The following is a 13,596-nucleotide window of genomic DNA, read 5'->3' on the forward strand; positions in this document are numbered from 1 at the left end:
ACCGACAATGACTCAGTTCCAGCCACCACATGGCCAGGGACCAGCCGGGGACGTCCAGATGATGGGCCAACAGAGCCAAGCGACTGTCCAGCCTCCTACAGCAATTACATCAATTCCCAGTCAAATCCAACATGAGACTCAAATGCAAAATGCTCAAATGCCTGGGCTCATGCAGCCCCAGCTCCAGCAACAACCTCAAGGCCAGCCACCTATCCAGGTGCATGCTCAGACCGCTGCTAGCCTTTTGACTCCTCAGTGTGTCCCTCAGCCTACCCACCAAGCCATGTCATCTGTACAGGATATTACTAATATGGATATTACTAATATTACACAGCAGCAGCAGCAACAAGAGCCAGTGCTGCAATATCAGCATATAGTTCTGTCTCCTGGCTCAGCTGGAATTGTTGGAGCTACAACAGATGGTCTCAGTTCTGTAGTTGACCCTGCAAACATTGTCACCACTCCCCATCCTGTGCAGCAGACTGAACATGCCTTTGTTCCAGGGCAAACAACGCAACATGCAGTTGTGCAGGCCCTTCAGCAACCCCTAGAAATCAGTGCTGAACCTTCAGTTATTCAACCCATATCCAAACCTACCATGCCTCAGTCTACTGGACATTACCAGCAACAGCTACTTCCTCAAGCGCAGCAAGCACTTGCTCCACCTAATCCACATGTCCAGTTACTGGCACAGCCCATGACAACTACCATCCAGCAACCACTTCCTCTGAATCAGGCTATGATGCTCCTTGATGAGAGACAGTTACCCCCACAGTGTCCACCTGCTTCACATCTAGTGAACCATCCTGCTGCCCAGCTACTCCCCAGTAGTATGGCCGGGGCACAGTCACAGAATAGGACCCTGCCTCTCTATAGTAATCTAGGGGCAGGCGCCCCTCCCTCTCCGCAGCACCAAGCCAAGCAGATGCTACCAGCACACACACACACACAAACCAATCTACAGGCCCAAATACACTCCCAAACACAGACATACACTGAAACAATTCTTGCTGAACAGCCTGTTTTGCCCCATGGTGTCTTTCATGCACAACAAATGCCCCTCAGCCCCTCTCATACCTCATGTCCTCCAACATCCCTACCATCTCTCCCATCCCTCCATCCTCCTGCTTCCCCTGTGCCAGAGCTGCCTTCATCTCCGCCAGCGGCCCAGGTAACCTTACCAGGGCAAGCCGACTTTATACCCACCTCCCCTCCGCCTGTCACTGCTCTACAATCGCTTGACTCTAATGCTCCCAAACTGCCCCAAGCCTCGCTGCAAGACTGTGACCTTTCCCTGCTGGGCATTGCTCAGGTACAGGAAGACTAAAAGTTTGCTGTATTGATAAATAAATAGTTTAACTTTGTTGTCATACTGGCAGAATGATTGAGAATACTAATTCTAATCTGATTATTTGAAAAAGCTTTCACTTTGCCTTTTTTGAGTCACACTAAAAAAAATATTCTTAAAACATGATAACATACACAGGACAGTAAATGTGTTCATGAATTGCATATAGTCAACATTGTAGCTGCATTTGCATCTGATGTTGCTAATGTTTTTTTATGTGTTTTTGTTTTTGTGTACATGCATGCATTTTTCTGTATTCATGTTACTCTACAGGATGGCCCGTACCTGTCGAGCACAGAACACCATTCTTCATCTGGGTATGTCTTATTTCATTACTGTCTGATGTTATCTCCATTTACTTATAAAATGAGGTCCATGCTGGTAAAGCAGTATGTCAATCAATTAAGACAAAACCAAAAACAGCAAACTGTAACTGGGGGATTCCAGATGATGTACATTAAATGTCAAGTGTAGTTAGAATTCTAAACACAAAGCTTAGTCTAATCACATTGGGCCTCATGCAAAAACATATTCTTATGCTTAACTTCTATTATTATGTTCTGTGAGGCTGCACTGATCTATGCCAATAAAAAACATATCATCTAAAAGGCAATTATAAGTTTTTTCTATGTTAAAGATTTTATTTGAGATATTTTTGGAATCATATTTAAATGCCAATTTTGTTCAAAGGATTATGTCAGACCAAATGAGTGTTTTTTTCTTTTGCCCTGTTCATGACTCGCACAGCGTGAATTTTGTTCAAACCTAAGAAAAAACCTTCCAGATAGAAGAAAATTGGTGGATGCCAAACATTCTCCTAAATCAGTTGTACTTGCTTCATAAGAGCAAATCTGTTTGTACAATTTGTTTTTATATTAGGTCCATTGTTTGTCTGTATTGCCCCAGGCCTACAAAAAAGTAAATCATCTCTTTCAATAAACCTGTGTAGTTCTAAAATACTCATATCTACAGCCTGTTGTTAATAAATGTTTGTAGTATATACACATTTGGCTTTTAGATAATATTCCTATTTTCAGTGACTCACAAACTATGCAGTTACAGTATGTGCTCCATGCCTTCCTCTTGGAAACAACCCTTCTACCTTATTAACCACAGGTCAGTCCCAGCTAATGGAGAAGAAACTTTTCAGCTCTTGGCCAATGGGAAGTTTGAGAAGTTAAAGACTCAAAGAAGAGCTTCCTCTCAGAGACTTGAGAAAGTTTCACATCAGTTTCAACTGAGCATGCTCCAGGTGAAAAAAAAACGGTATTGTTACATTTAGTATACATCTAGATTTTTAAAAGAACATGTATGTAATGTAAATGTATCTTGTCCTCCTTAGGTGTCCGGCAGTGGGGACAATATGGTGGACTGCCAGTTGGAGACACATAGTAACAAGATGGTGACATTTAAATTCGACATTGAGGGGGATGTGCCTGAGCAGATAGCAGATTACATGGTAGAGTGCTCATGTATTACCATAGTCTGCCATGCTTGCCAAAAAGTAATCATTCTATTTATTAATAATTTCTGTTTGGTTTTATTTTGTTTCTAGGTGGAGGAGGATTTTGTCCTTGACGTAGAGAAGGAGACATTTGTTGAGGAGCTTAGAGCCATAGTTAAAAGAGCCCAGGAAATTCTTCAAACACATTCACTGGTATCTTGATGTCTATCTTTCCATCTATCACCTTCTATCCTCTCTTATTTTTAATTGAATAATGCTGAATTTAATTATTTACTTCTTAGACTGGATCGACTGACCAATTGCATGTGAGCACTCCCACTTGCTCTACAAGTGAGTTATAAATATATTGTTTCTAATACACAAAAGTGTCAATACAGAATAAGAAAACACTGTCAGGGCTATAACTTGTTAAACTAGTAAACTTGTAACTAGTGAAATATCCATATCATTTTCAGTGGACGCAGTGCCCCATTCCTCCCCAGTGGGACGCTGGCGCTTTTTTATCAACCAGACCATCCGTCATAGAGACTCTCTTTCCGGCCAGGGAGCAGACATGTCATCACCCACTGCAGAGATGACAATACCGCAGTCTCCTCAAACAGAGAAAGGTAAGCTCTACCCAGGTCTATTTTAATGCTGTGGCTTATTAACATGACTGAGTTGGCAGTATACCATTAACTAACCGTTTGTTCCTCTCTGCGGCTGTAGAAAGTGAAGGATCACAGAGTCTGGAGTCCTTGACTGGAATGGCCTCTCCCCCTTGTCCCGCCCTTTCTGCTACCTCCCCTCCAGTCTCAGCCCCTGCCTCCATGGCCCCTGCTGCCCCCGCTCCTCACACCATTGCCTCTGAAAGCTTCTCTGCGCCAGCCTCCACTCTTGAAGCCTCTGTCCCTGTCACAGCTTCAGGTGGTCTTGAACCGCCAGTCCTCACCTCTGCTTCTGTTGACCAAATTCCCATTGCTCCCTCATCCCTAGTAATACCTGCTGCTTCTAACCTCCCCTTGTCCACTGCACCTACGATTTTGTCTGTCACACCCACCACCATTCTGCCACATAACCTCACTTCTCCTGGAAACAGTGGTTACTCCATTGTAGGTCAAAGTATAGGGGATAAAGTGATAACTGCTCCGAGGTCATGTGTGCCTGCAGTGGACCACTCCTCAACCTCCTTTCATTCCCCTCCTCCTGCTGCTGCAGGGATCTCTTCTGCAGTAAGCCAAATTGGCATGGAGCAGATAATCACCCAGGGGGCCAAACCAGCCCCACAACAATCACAGCCACAGCTACAGCTACAGCCTGCATTACAGCAGCAGCTACCAGCGGTTCAACAACAACTGCAGGCAATGCAGCTTGAACAACAGGCACAACAGATACAGCAGCAGGCTACACCACAGCAACAACAGCAAACACAACATCAAGGGTACCAAGAGCAATTGCAGCTGCAGCAGGAGCAAGCCCTACAACAGTCTCTCCAGCAGTTACAACATCAACAACTAATGCAGACACAATTACCACTTCAACAACAGCTGACTGAGGTGCAGGTGAATCCTCAGCCGGGTCATCCAGAGTTGTTACAACAGTCTGTGTCTCTGTTTGTGCCAACGATGCCCCTCCAGCAGACCCAACAAGCCCTTACTCAGCAGCAAACAACACAGTATATCCCACAGTTGCTGCAACAGCCTCAGTTACAGCAGTTACAACAGCAGGTTATGGCACACCAAGCTGCTGCAGTGCCCCAACAGCAGGCCCACATTGATCAGCAGCAGCATCAACAGTTAAACCTACAACAGCAACAGCAAATGGTGCCACAGCAGCTACAGCAGCAACAACATCCACTGTTTATGGGAGCTGTAGCTTTAAAGTCAGATCAAAGCCAAATTCTGCCTCTTTCAATTAGTCAACAGTTCCTTCAACAGCAGACACAGCTAAATATTAGCTCTGTACCACAACAGCAGATTAAACAACAAATACAAAACCCAACTGATCTGGCACAACAACAGATACAGTCACAGAAACAGCTGCAACACATTGAGCACCAACAAGAGTTGGTTAAATCCATGGACACACCCCAGAAACTGCAGCAGTTTCCACTTCAGAAGCAATCGTCTTTACAGATGTCAGAGTCCGAGGTGTCCACAGGAGAGACAAGTTTCACAGAGGACATATGCAGCCACTCTGCCCCTCTTAACCCTCTATCTGACTCTTCTCTGCCACCTCTCCATCTAGGCTACACTGACACACCCGTGCCTGCTCTCTCCCACACATTGACACCTTCCCCTGTTCAGCCTTCCTCAGTGGCAGAGTCCGACAGCGAAGGGCCCCCAAAAATTGAATTTGTAGACAACCGCATAAAGACTCTGGATGAAAAGCTGAGGAACTTGTTGTATCAGGAGTATAGCAGCGGCGCAGCGCAGGGCGGCGCAGCCGGTTCTGGCCCTACGTCAGCTGCCTCCACATCAGCCGGTGGAGACGAGTCATCTGAGCCACATTTGATCCACAACTTGTCTTTCCCCCCACCTGCCTCCTCCTCAGATACTTCCCCTCACTCCTCATCCTCCACCACCTCCTCCACCACCTCCCGCTCCTGCTCCATCTCCTCTGACCTGGAGAGGGATGGGGAAGGGGAGGAGGCTTCCTCAGAAGCGCCAAACTTTTCGGAGCTGGGCCCCGTGGAGCAACAGCCCGGCCGGTCCCTCCCCTCTACTTCTGCCTCGTCCACCCCGCCTACCTCTGTTCTGCCTTCCAATCAGGAGAACTCTGCTGGGCCCCAGCGCCCGCCGGTTCCAGGAGAACCAACCATTCTTGTGAGTGAATGCTTCTGACTTGATTCTCGTTCAAATTTGTCTTTCACTGTACTGAATTTACATTATTTTACTGTTATTATTTCAGTTTATAGCTGTGTTAATGTGACTGTACATGATTCTTGTTCAGCCGTTTGTGATATGTGTTATGTATAAATGTTTGAGAGTCTCTCGGTTCTGAACGTCTCAACCCCATTCAGCCACTCTGAATTGTCTTAACTGTTCTAGGCTGTACCCCCACAGTCTGACACCAGTACCACTGGAGAATCATCGTGGCCCCCCAATCAGCACCCGATCCCCCTCCGGCATGGACAGCAGAAGCACAATGCAGGAGGTGGATATTTTGGCCTAAACCTGACATGTCCTAGTATCAGAAATCCTGTTAGCAAGAAATCCTGGACTCGCAAATTCAAAAACTGGGCGTGCAAACTGCGCCACTCCGCCAGCTTGTTCAAGAAGCCCAGAGTCCAGCAAGGTAGCGTCCTCTTAGGGAGAGAGAAAGCGCACGAGAGAGAGAGAGAGAGAGAGAGAGAACGAAAGAGAGAGAATGGGATGTTGGGCATGGACCTAAATCTAATATCTAGTACCGGTACTAGTTTTAACATAGTAAAATAACTTTCTTAACAACCAATAATTAATAACTGTTAATGTTAAAGTATGTTAATGTTTACAGCTAATTAATCCTATTTTTTATATTGTAATGTGACAATAGCCTCAATGTAATGTCCTCACTACATACATGATTGTTTTGTTTTGTTTTTCTTCTGAATTTATTTTATTTAATTTATTTGCCAATCTTTCTTTTTGCATGGGGGTACTCACCCAGGGGCGAGAACAGTGGAGAGTAGAGGAGGCACAAAATAGAAACAGGTTGGCATCAAATATCTGATGCGCATCCAAATGAGCTCTGGAGTAAAGCACGGCTGTACCTGTGCCCAGGACATATACCATCATATGAGACACCCCTGTTTTCCCCAAAGTCTGCAAGCGCTGCCAGCAGTACCCACTTCACCTCCTCACCCCCACCTGCTGGCTCAGTGTAGACAGCACCAGGCAACCCACCTCATAACACAGATAAGATAGATGCTAGGATGCTAAGCTGATATTAGTACATAAGTTGTTGTTCACGTTTTCTGTCTCAGCTCATACAGTATAGCATTTCTCCATGCTGTAGTTGTAGTAGATGCATTTCTGATGTTTTATTTATCTGTATAAAATAACTAGATTATGATGAAAGCCATTGCATCAAGTATATATTATGCTTTAACCAGGGCATACAAGCTTACTACTGTCAGGTTCCTTTGCACTTTTCGTATGGCTAAACTAAGCTTTATCGCACTTTAAAAGAATCCCTGCCCTCTTGCATGCGTTTGTTTATTTGTTTAATATGTCTAGCAGTAGCTCAAAGCTTATTTGCAAAAAGTGCACATGCATGAACACATGTGACTTATCATGGATCGTTATCTGTAAGTACAACCTGTATCAGGCTGTTTATGTATATGTTGGTCTTGAATTATGCAGTGATGATTATCCATGTACGCACTTATGTAGTAATCCCAAATATCAAACACACTGAACAATATCACTGTGGATCAGAGCCAAGATCTCAAATTTGATATTGGGCATTTTTGTTTGGTATATGACTGGGAAAATGGTGAGTCAGTGAGAATGAGAGTGGATGTGTGGGTGGTTGGGGGTACACTCTTGTAAACATTCAACTGCCATTTCACAAAATGTTTTTTTAATCTAATGATTTACTAAAGTTGTGTTTTAATCAAACAAGCATTTACCACCCCTCCCACACGCCCATGACATGTTTCTCTTATAGGTGTAGTCAGTAATTCTGGAGAATGCTTGTTGACTAAATCACTTTTTGTCAACATCAGTGAATATCTGTTCAAGATACACTACCTGTCAATACTTCATACGAGTTTAGAGAGCCTAGGCTCTGTATTAACACTGGATTTTTTTTTCTGCACACACACAGTATGGACAGGTAGTGGATTGTGAGTAGATATTCACTGATTTTGACAAAGTGATTTGACAAAAAGCTTTCTCCAGAATTGCTGACTGCACCTTTAAGCATGCATATTTACAGAAACTTACATTAATCCTTCACCTTATTGTTTATCATTTAGAAACATTAGTTGCCACATAACCCAACACATGTTTACACATTTCATAGACCAGCCATACAACTCACAAATTTGATGATGTGTGACATTGGTGGGTGATTTCTAACACCATGCCTTTGTGTTCGTGCCCCTGTCTGTCTGTGTGCATCCATATGGGTCTCTGTTGTGTACATTTTTCGGTGTCTGTTGCTTTTGTTTGTGTCTACATTGTCATTTATGTGCTCTTCATACTCTGTGTTCTCGTCTCTGGCTCCTTGTCTTCCCTTTTTTGTTTTTCATCCCTGTCTCTTTATCAGAGGGATGTTCAAGCAGTCAGGCACTTAAAGAAAAGAAGGAGACGCCAACCCTAAATCCAACTCAGTCACGCAAAGGGCGATTTCAGGTAGGAGCAACACTACTGTTTCTATCTATGCCACTCATTAGTCGGAACCTTCATTGCAGTCTGGAGAAGCAACACATGTCTCCCATGTCCTCTGCCATCAGGTGACATCAGTGCCCCAAACATCTCCCCCAAAGGGTTCACCATCAGGCCATGGTAGTCATGGTACTCACAGGAAAGTGGGACGCTTCTCTGTAACCCAGCCAGAGACTAAGAAAGTGGACAGGCAGACTGACGGCTCCCCGGTGTCTCAGGATGTAGAGAGGGAGAAGAGGAGATCTCGGGCAAAGGAGGGAGAGAAAGAAGAAACAAAGAGGACCCCAGCAATGGCTCACTTGCCTCGAGGTCACGGGCACACCCACTCACCCGGCAGCAGCGATGATGACGATGAGAGTGAGATGGAGGATGAAGCCCTGAGAAAAGAACTACACAAGCTAAGAGAAAAGTAAGTCAGCGAGGGAGTAGATTTTGTAGTCTATATTATCGATTTCCTTCATCCTTATCCCTTTCCCTTTGTTCTATTTTCATTTTGCAGTACATGCTTTTTTTTGTAAACCTCAGAATTCTCCCTACATTTTCCTCTTTATTTTATAGGCACATCAAAGAGGTGGTATCCCTTCAGGCCGATCAGAACAGAGAGCTGCAGGATCTGTACAGACAGCTTCGTTCCCTCAAAGACCAAAGGCAGAGTTTGCCTGCCTCCCTGTCCCGAACCCCTCCTTTTCCAACAGGACCTCCAGCCCTCTCTCCTCGTAGGCCTAGGCCAGCCAAAATCAAGCTCCGGCCCCGGCCTCACTCTCACATGGATAATAATGGATTAACGCATTCTGGTGAGGCCTTTTATGAACTTATCTCCTCTCACTTTCTCTTTTTTCAGTTGCTTGCTCTCTGGGTTACTGTTTCTTATGTTTCCTCTAGGGATTCAGCAGTCAAGCAGTTTATCAGGCAGTGAACAGAGTAGACTGCCACTATACTGTAACCCAGAGCATCGCACTTCACTGCCTGCCAAAAGAGGTACGGCCCATCACTGGTATATCAAGACCACCCATCACAAAGTGACAATAAGGGGTATAACGTGTCCCCTAATTTGTTTTCACAGATCACAGTCCTCTTAGAAAAAGCACATTCACAGATGAGCTGCACAAACTCGTTGATAATTGGACAAAGGAAACGGTGGATCACACCCCGCCACCCAAGCCTTCACTGAACCAAATCAAGCAGATTCAGCAGGTGCAGGAGTTGGGGGGCTGGAGCCAGCCGACAGAGGTAGACGACACAATACAATATGCACCCATTTTAATACCATACAAAATAGCCTTTAATGTTTGGTCAGACAGATTGTTGATGATTACCATGAATGCTTACTTGCTCTTTTCCATAAAAGATGAATAAAAGAAGCCAAACAGCATTCAGTTTATTCTAATGAGGAGCAGCAAAAGAGTTTTGTGCAGGAAAGGACATTTTTGATTATTTAGATTTTTCTTCAAGAGCCAACAATACCAAAGCATTATTTTTGTGCTGTAATATCCCCAAGGTACTTATTTCTAAATTCCATACAGGTGGCCCCACCAGGTTGGTTTCCAGTGGTGCCACTGAACCCCCAGGCACCCCCGACCCCTGCCAGCTTGCCTATGGCAGCCCCTACCAGTTACACAGGTGGAGGGAGCCTGTCCACACTGGCCTCTCCGGGACCAACACCACAAACACAAGTGGCTCAAGTGCCACAAATGCAGCAAAGTTTACACCTCCATCAGTCCCTCCCCCTCCAGCAGGTGACCTCTCAGCAGTCGCCACTCCCCCTGCAGATAGCACAGCCACTGATGCAAACTCCCATAGTGTCTCAGTCACTGCCACAGACACATCCCGTCACCCAGCTGCCCCACAGTCCACCTCAAAGCCAACCGCTGCTGCCTTCCCAAATGCCCACGTCTCCAGTGGCCACGGCTGCATCCCTGCTGCCCGGCAGTGGCACAACTGCACCCACAGATAGCACTGCTGCTACCGGAGGGACCTTTTGCTCCTGCTCCTCGCCCTCTTCCACCTCTTGCTCTACTGCTGCTCTACCTTCCAGTGCCAAAATTCACCCAACAAACCCCACCTCTACTCTTCCTCTGGGACAGAAATAAAAAACCAAGGCAAAGTGTGAGGTCAATATGAAGGTGTAAAAGAAGGAAAAGTTCACGTGGATCGGGATGTAAAGCAGGTCCATTTGGAGTGTTATTTCTGTGTGTGTGCATGAGAAAGTTATGACTGAAATGAATATATGGAATGAATATTCCAGTGTACCGGTACTTCTGTATGAGATGGGGAGTGAAAGTGAGAGATGATAGAGTACTAGTATGTACAGGCAGAGGGTAATGTGGAACACAGCAGCTGGGGTTTTGAATCAATGTATTTTTGGATGTTGAGATGTATAAATTCTTAAAATGTATGAGTGTGTATGTTTATGAGTGTGGGTGAGTGTTTGTGGATTATCTCATGCCTACATATCCATTATGTCCTTTTACACAAATTAAAGGTGAAGTAAGCGGTTTATTTATGTTAATTTAAGTGTTAAATCACTCTTTATTCATACAGTGATCACTTACATAATGTGCGCGTTTCATAAAGCCAATCTCTCAGTCAGCTGCTCTGCATGTAATCGTCAAATAAACTTATTGGAGGATCCCAAAATCTTTATCCAATCACAAGAGAGAACGCTACAAACCGACACCCGTCTCACTCATGGTCTCACTGTCGGTGCACGCCAGAGCAACAGATGGGTGAATGTTTATGCGCCTACAATGGCGGAGCAGGTAAAAATCCTTCCCAATGTCTGTTTTGATGGTTTTTATCATGTTTTATCACACTTATGGATCTGAGATGATGCTAGATAACTCGCTGCTTGAAAACCGCAGTGATTTAATATGGTGACGTAGGGACGAGCGAGGGGACTGCTAACTGCAGTAACTGACAGGAAGTTAGCTTAAAGAACCATTCCGCTTACAGCACCTTTAACTTTAATGTTTTTTGTTTTGAAACCAACTCGGTTGGACCTGAACTCTCCCTAAGCAGAGACAAGAAGGACAAAATATTTGACAGTGTATGGAGATCTTTTGTTTCATTTGTCAATGCTTACAGTAAAAGGACTATCAATTTTAAAAGTGCAATTAGTAATGGTCATCTAAATTGATCAGCATGTATTGTGTGGATTTGTCTGTGAGGCATACAAATATTTTTGTAGAAGCACATTGATGAAAAACAGATGCATAGAGGATCGTTTCATGATTGTTTCATGATCTTTTAAAACTGTAGGCTTACAGCACAAGGTGTCTCAATGGGCGATGAAGACATTTTTTAACGACTGCATGTTACACAGCAGAGCAAGGTAAACTTATCTGGCTACCATCAGTACCTCAATGCGCCCCAAACACACTGTTGCAGTTTTGTGCAGTGGTACAGCATGTGCTTCACTGGTATTATTTTGTGTTTTGCAGTTGTAACATTGAAAAGGTCTAAATTACCATGAGTGATGTGATATAAATTCAGATGAATAAATAACATTATGGTAAATTGAAATATGCCATCGATGTTCTGCGGATACCTGGGTAGACTGCATGAACTTATTACTAACTTGACTTGCCTGAGTGCAAACTGCTTGCACTTGCTGTATATCTGTGAATCTCACAGCGATACAAAGATAATCCATCAATCATGAGTAAAGTTGCTTTCAGTATGATATGCTTTCTAATTTGACATGCATTTACTTTCAGTTTGAGCTCTGCATATCAAAGTACATCATGCTGTCATGCTGAAGGGAAAGTTTAAAAAGAAAAGAAAACTGCCAAGTTATTATAGACTGGGGAGACCATGTGGGTTATTCCCATATTGCCTTTTAAAAAAATTGAATTTTTGTGGGTGTGTGAGTGTATATTTCTTCTGTAACAAAACTGTGATAGTCCAATGGTATATTGCAAAATAAATTTCATCCCTGTTTCTTTCATTCAAAGCGGCTTCTCAAATGTCACCTTACCCAACTAAAAATGTTTACTGTTTTCTTAAGAAACAAAACAAGTGAGAAGTTAGACCATATACCGCTTGTAATTTTGATGTCCAACACCGTTGTGAGATTTTCACTTGCCTATTTCTAAGAAAAATTCCTTATTTCACATGTGAACAATTTTTTCTTTAGTCTTTGACCAGTGTGTATTCAACTGCCAAGAGGCTGAACTGTGGGCCCTAATTGTGCTTTATGCAAACTACAAAAGGTTTACTCTATTTAAAAAAAAATCCATTCCCCTATTTCTAATCTCACCACATTTGTAGATGCAGAGATACACAGAGCGGACATTTTATTGGGTTATCAGTGCACTTAGCCATACACATATTTGACCCTTTATGGGCAGTTGTTATTACACTTTCCGGCATAATAAGTAGCCTGTAGTCAAGCTGCATTTCTGTTTTATTTATGATAGAGATGTGTGCCACAGAAAAAAAGGAGATTGTACTGGTTGTTAAAGACTGCTAAATGGGAGTCAAAGACACATACAGGATATGGTTGTGTCAAATCCTGCAGTGGCATAATCTAGAATATAACAATGATTTTCTGTATTTGTTGCTTTTCACGACAACCCACATTGTCACAGAGATGTAGTTCATTATTAATGAAGGTGAGATACTGTGCTGTCATATCTGCTACTAACATGTTGACGGCAAGCTACAGCTTAATGATCATGATTCATGATGCGGAGCTGGCTTTGTCCTTGAAGTGTTACCAAAATGTTATCTAAAACATAAAGATTATTTTTGTATTTTGAAATGAGGTTGTACAAATTGTAAAATTGTGTTTTCATCATTAAAAAATCGAGGTTATTTTAAACTAGAAAACACTGGTGTTCATCCCTGTTTACTCGGGACTCCCCTGCCTTGATGTACCTGACAGGCGAGGGTCATTTAAGGTTACTCTATATGCAGAGAATATTTGAACATTGTTGACATCTTTTGTCAAAAATGTTATGAACTGTGACAAGATACTTTACAAAAAGATTACATAAAACTTCCACCTTGTCTGCAGATTAGATTTAATTGAAATTAAAAAAAATAAATGTGTGGAGTCCCAGTAGCATTAATGAAAACCAATGAAACATTTGGGCAGAGGAACCTCAGAAAATATGTTGCTGATGATTTAGCCTCTGTAAATTGTAACTAATTCAACTGTTGATTTTATTTATGTTTTGTAACTAATCAAAATAAATGATGTTAAACATCAAATTATGACATGTGCATTTTTTTACATTATGCTTGGCATGTATTCAAACCAGAATGGCCTACAGTGAAGGTAGAAGGTGGAAGTGGCATGCCAAGGCACGGCAAGAGAAATGTGGTTGTTTACATTAAACACTAATACATATTCACCCCTTGTGTAACTAACATAAATGTACTCTTGCAAATGCATTATAAAAGCAGGATAGGTCTATAAAATCGGCACC

At 43.2% G+C, this 13,596-nt stretch overlaps 1 protein-coding gene across 1 annotated transcript in view; it reads left to right on the forward strand.

The window, feature by feature from the left end:
- wnk3 (WNK lysine deficient protein kinase 3) overlaps nt 1–12,116 on the forward strand; it is a 31,932-nt gene extending 19,816 nt beyond the window's left edge. Inside the window, exons 10-23 of the mRNA XM_080031356.1 lie at nt 1,622–1,665; nt 2,465–2,600; nt 2,691–2,807; nt 2,904–3,005; nt 3,095–3,143; nt 3,269–3,421; nt 3,522–5,617; nt 5,843–5,948; nt 8,046–8,131; nt 8,233–8,573; nt 8,723–8,958; nt 9,047–9,142; nt 9,228–9,394; nt 9,688–12,116. Coding sequence (XP_079887482.1) covers nt 1,622–1,665; nt 2,465–2,600; nt 2,691–2,807; nt 2,904–3,005; nt 3,095–3,143; nt 3,269–3,421; nt 3,522–5,617; nt 5,843–5,948; nt 8,046–8,131; nt 8,233–8,573; nt 8,723–8,958; nt 9,047–9,142; nt 9,228–9,394; nt 9,688–10,254 — 4,296 coding nt within the window. The 3' untranslated portion in view covers nt 10,255–12,116. The remainder of the gene's footprint in view (nt 1–1,621; nt 1,666–2,464; nt 2,601–2,690; nt 2,808–2,903; nt 3,006–3,094; nt 3,144–3,268; nt 3,422–3,521; nt 5,618–5,842; nt 5,949–8,045; nt 8,132–8,232; nt 8,574–8,722; nt 8,959–9,046; nt 9,143–9,227; nt 9,395–9,687) is intronic.
- The last annotated feature ends 1,480 nt before the right edge of the window (nt 12,117–13,596 follow it).

The sequence above is a fragment of the Ammodytes marinus genome, assembly GCF_949987685.1.
Source record: "Ammodytes marinus genome assembly, chromosome: 7".
Lineage (NCBI taxonomy): Eukaryota > Metazoa > Chordata > Actinopteri > Uranoscopiformes > Ammodytidae > Ammodytes > Ammodytes marinus.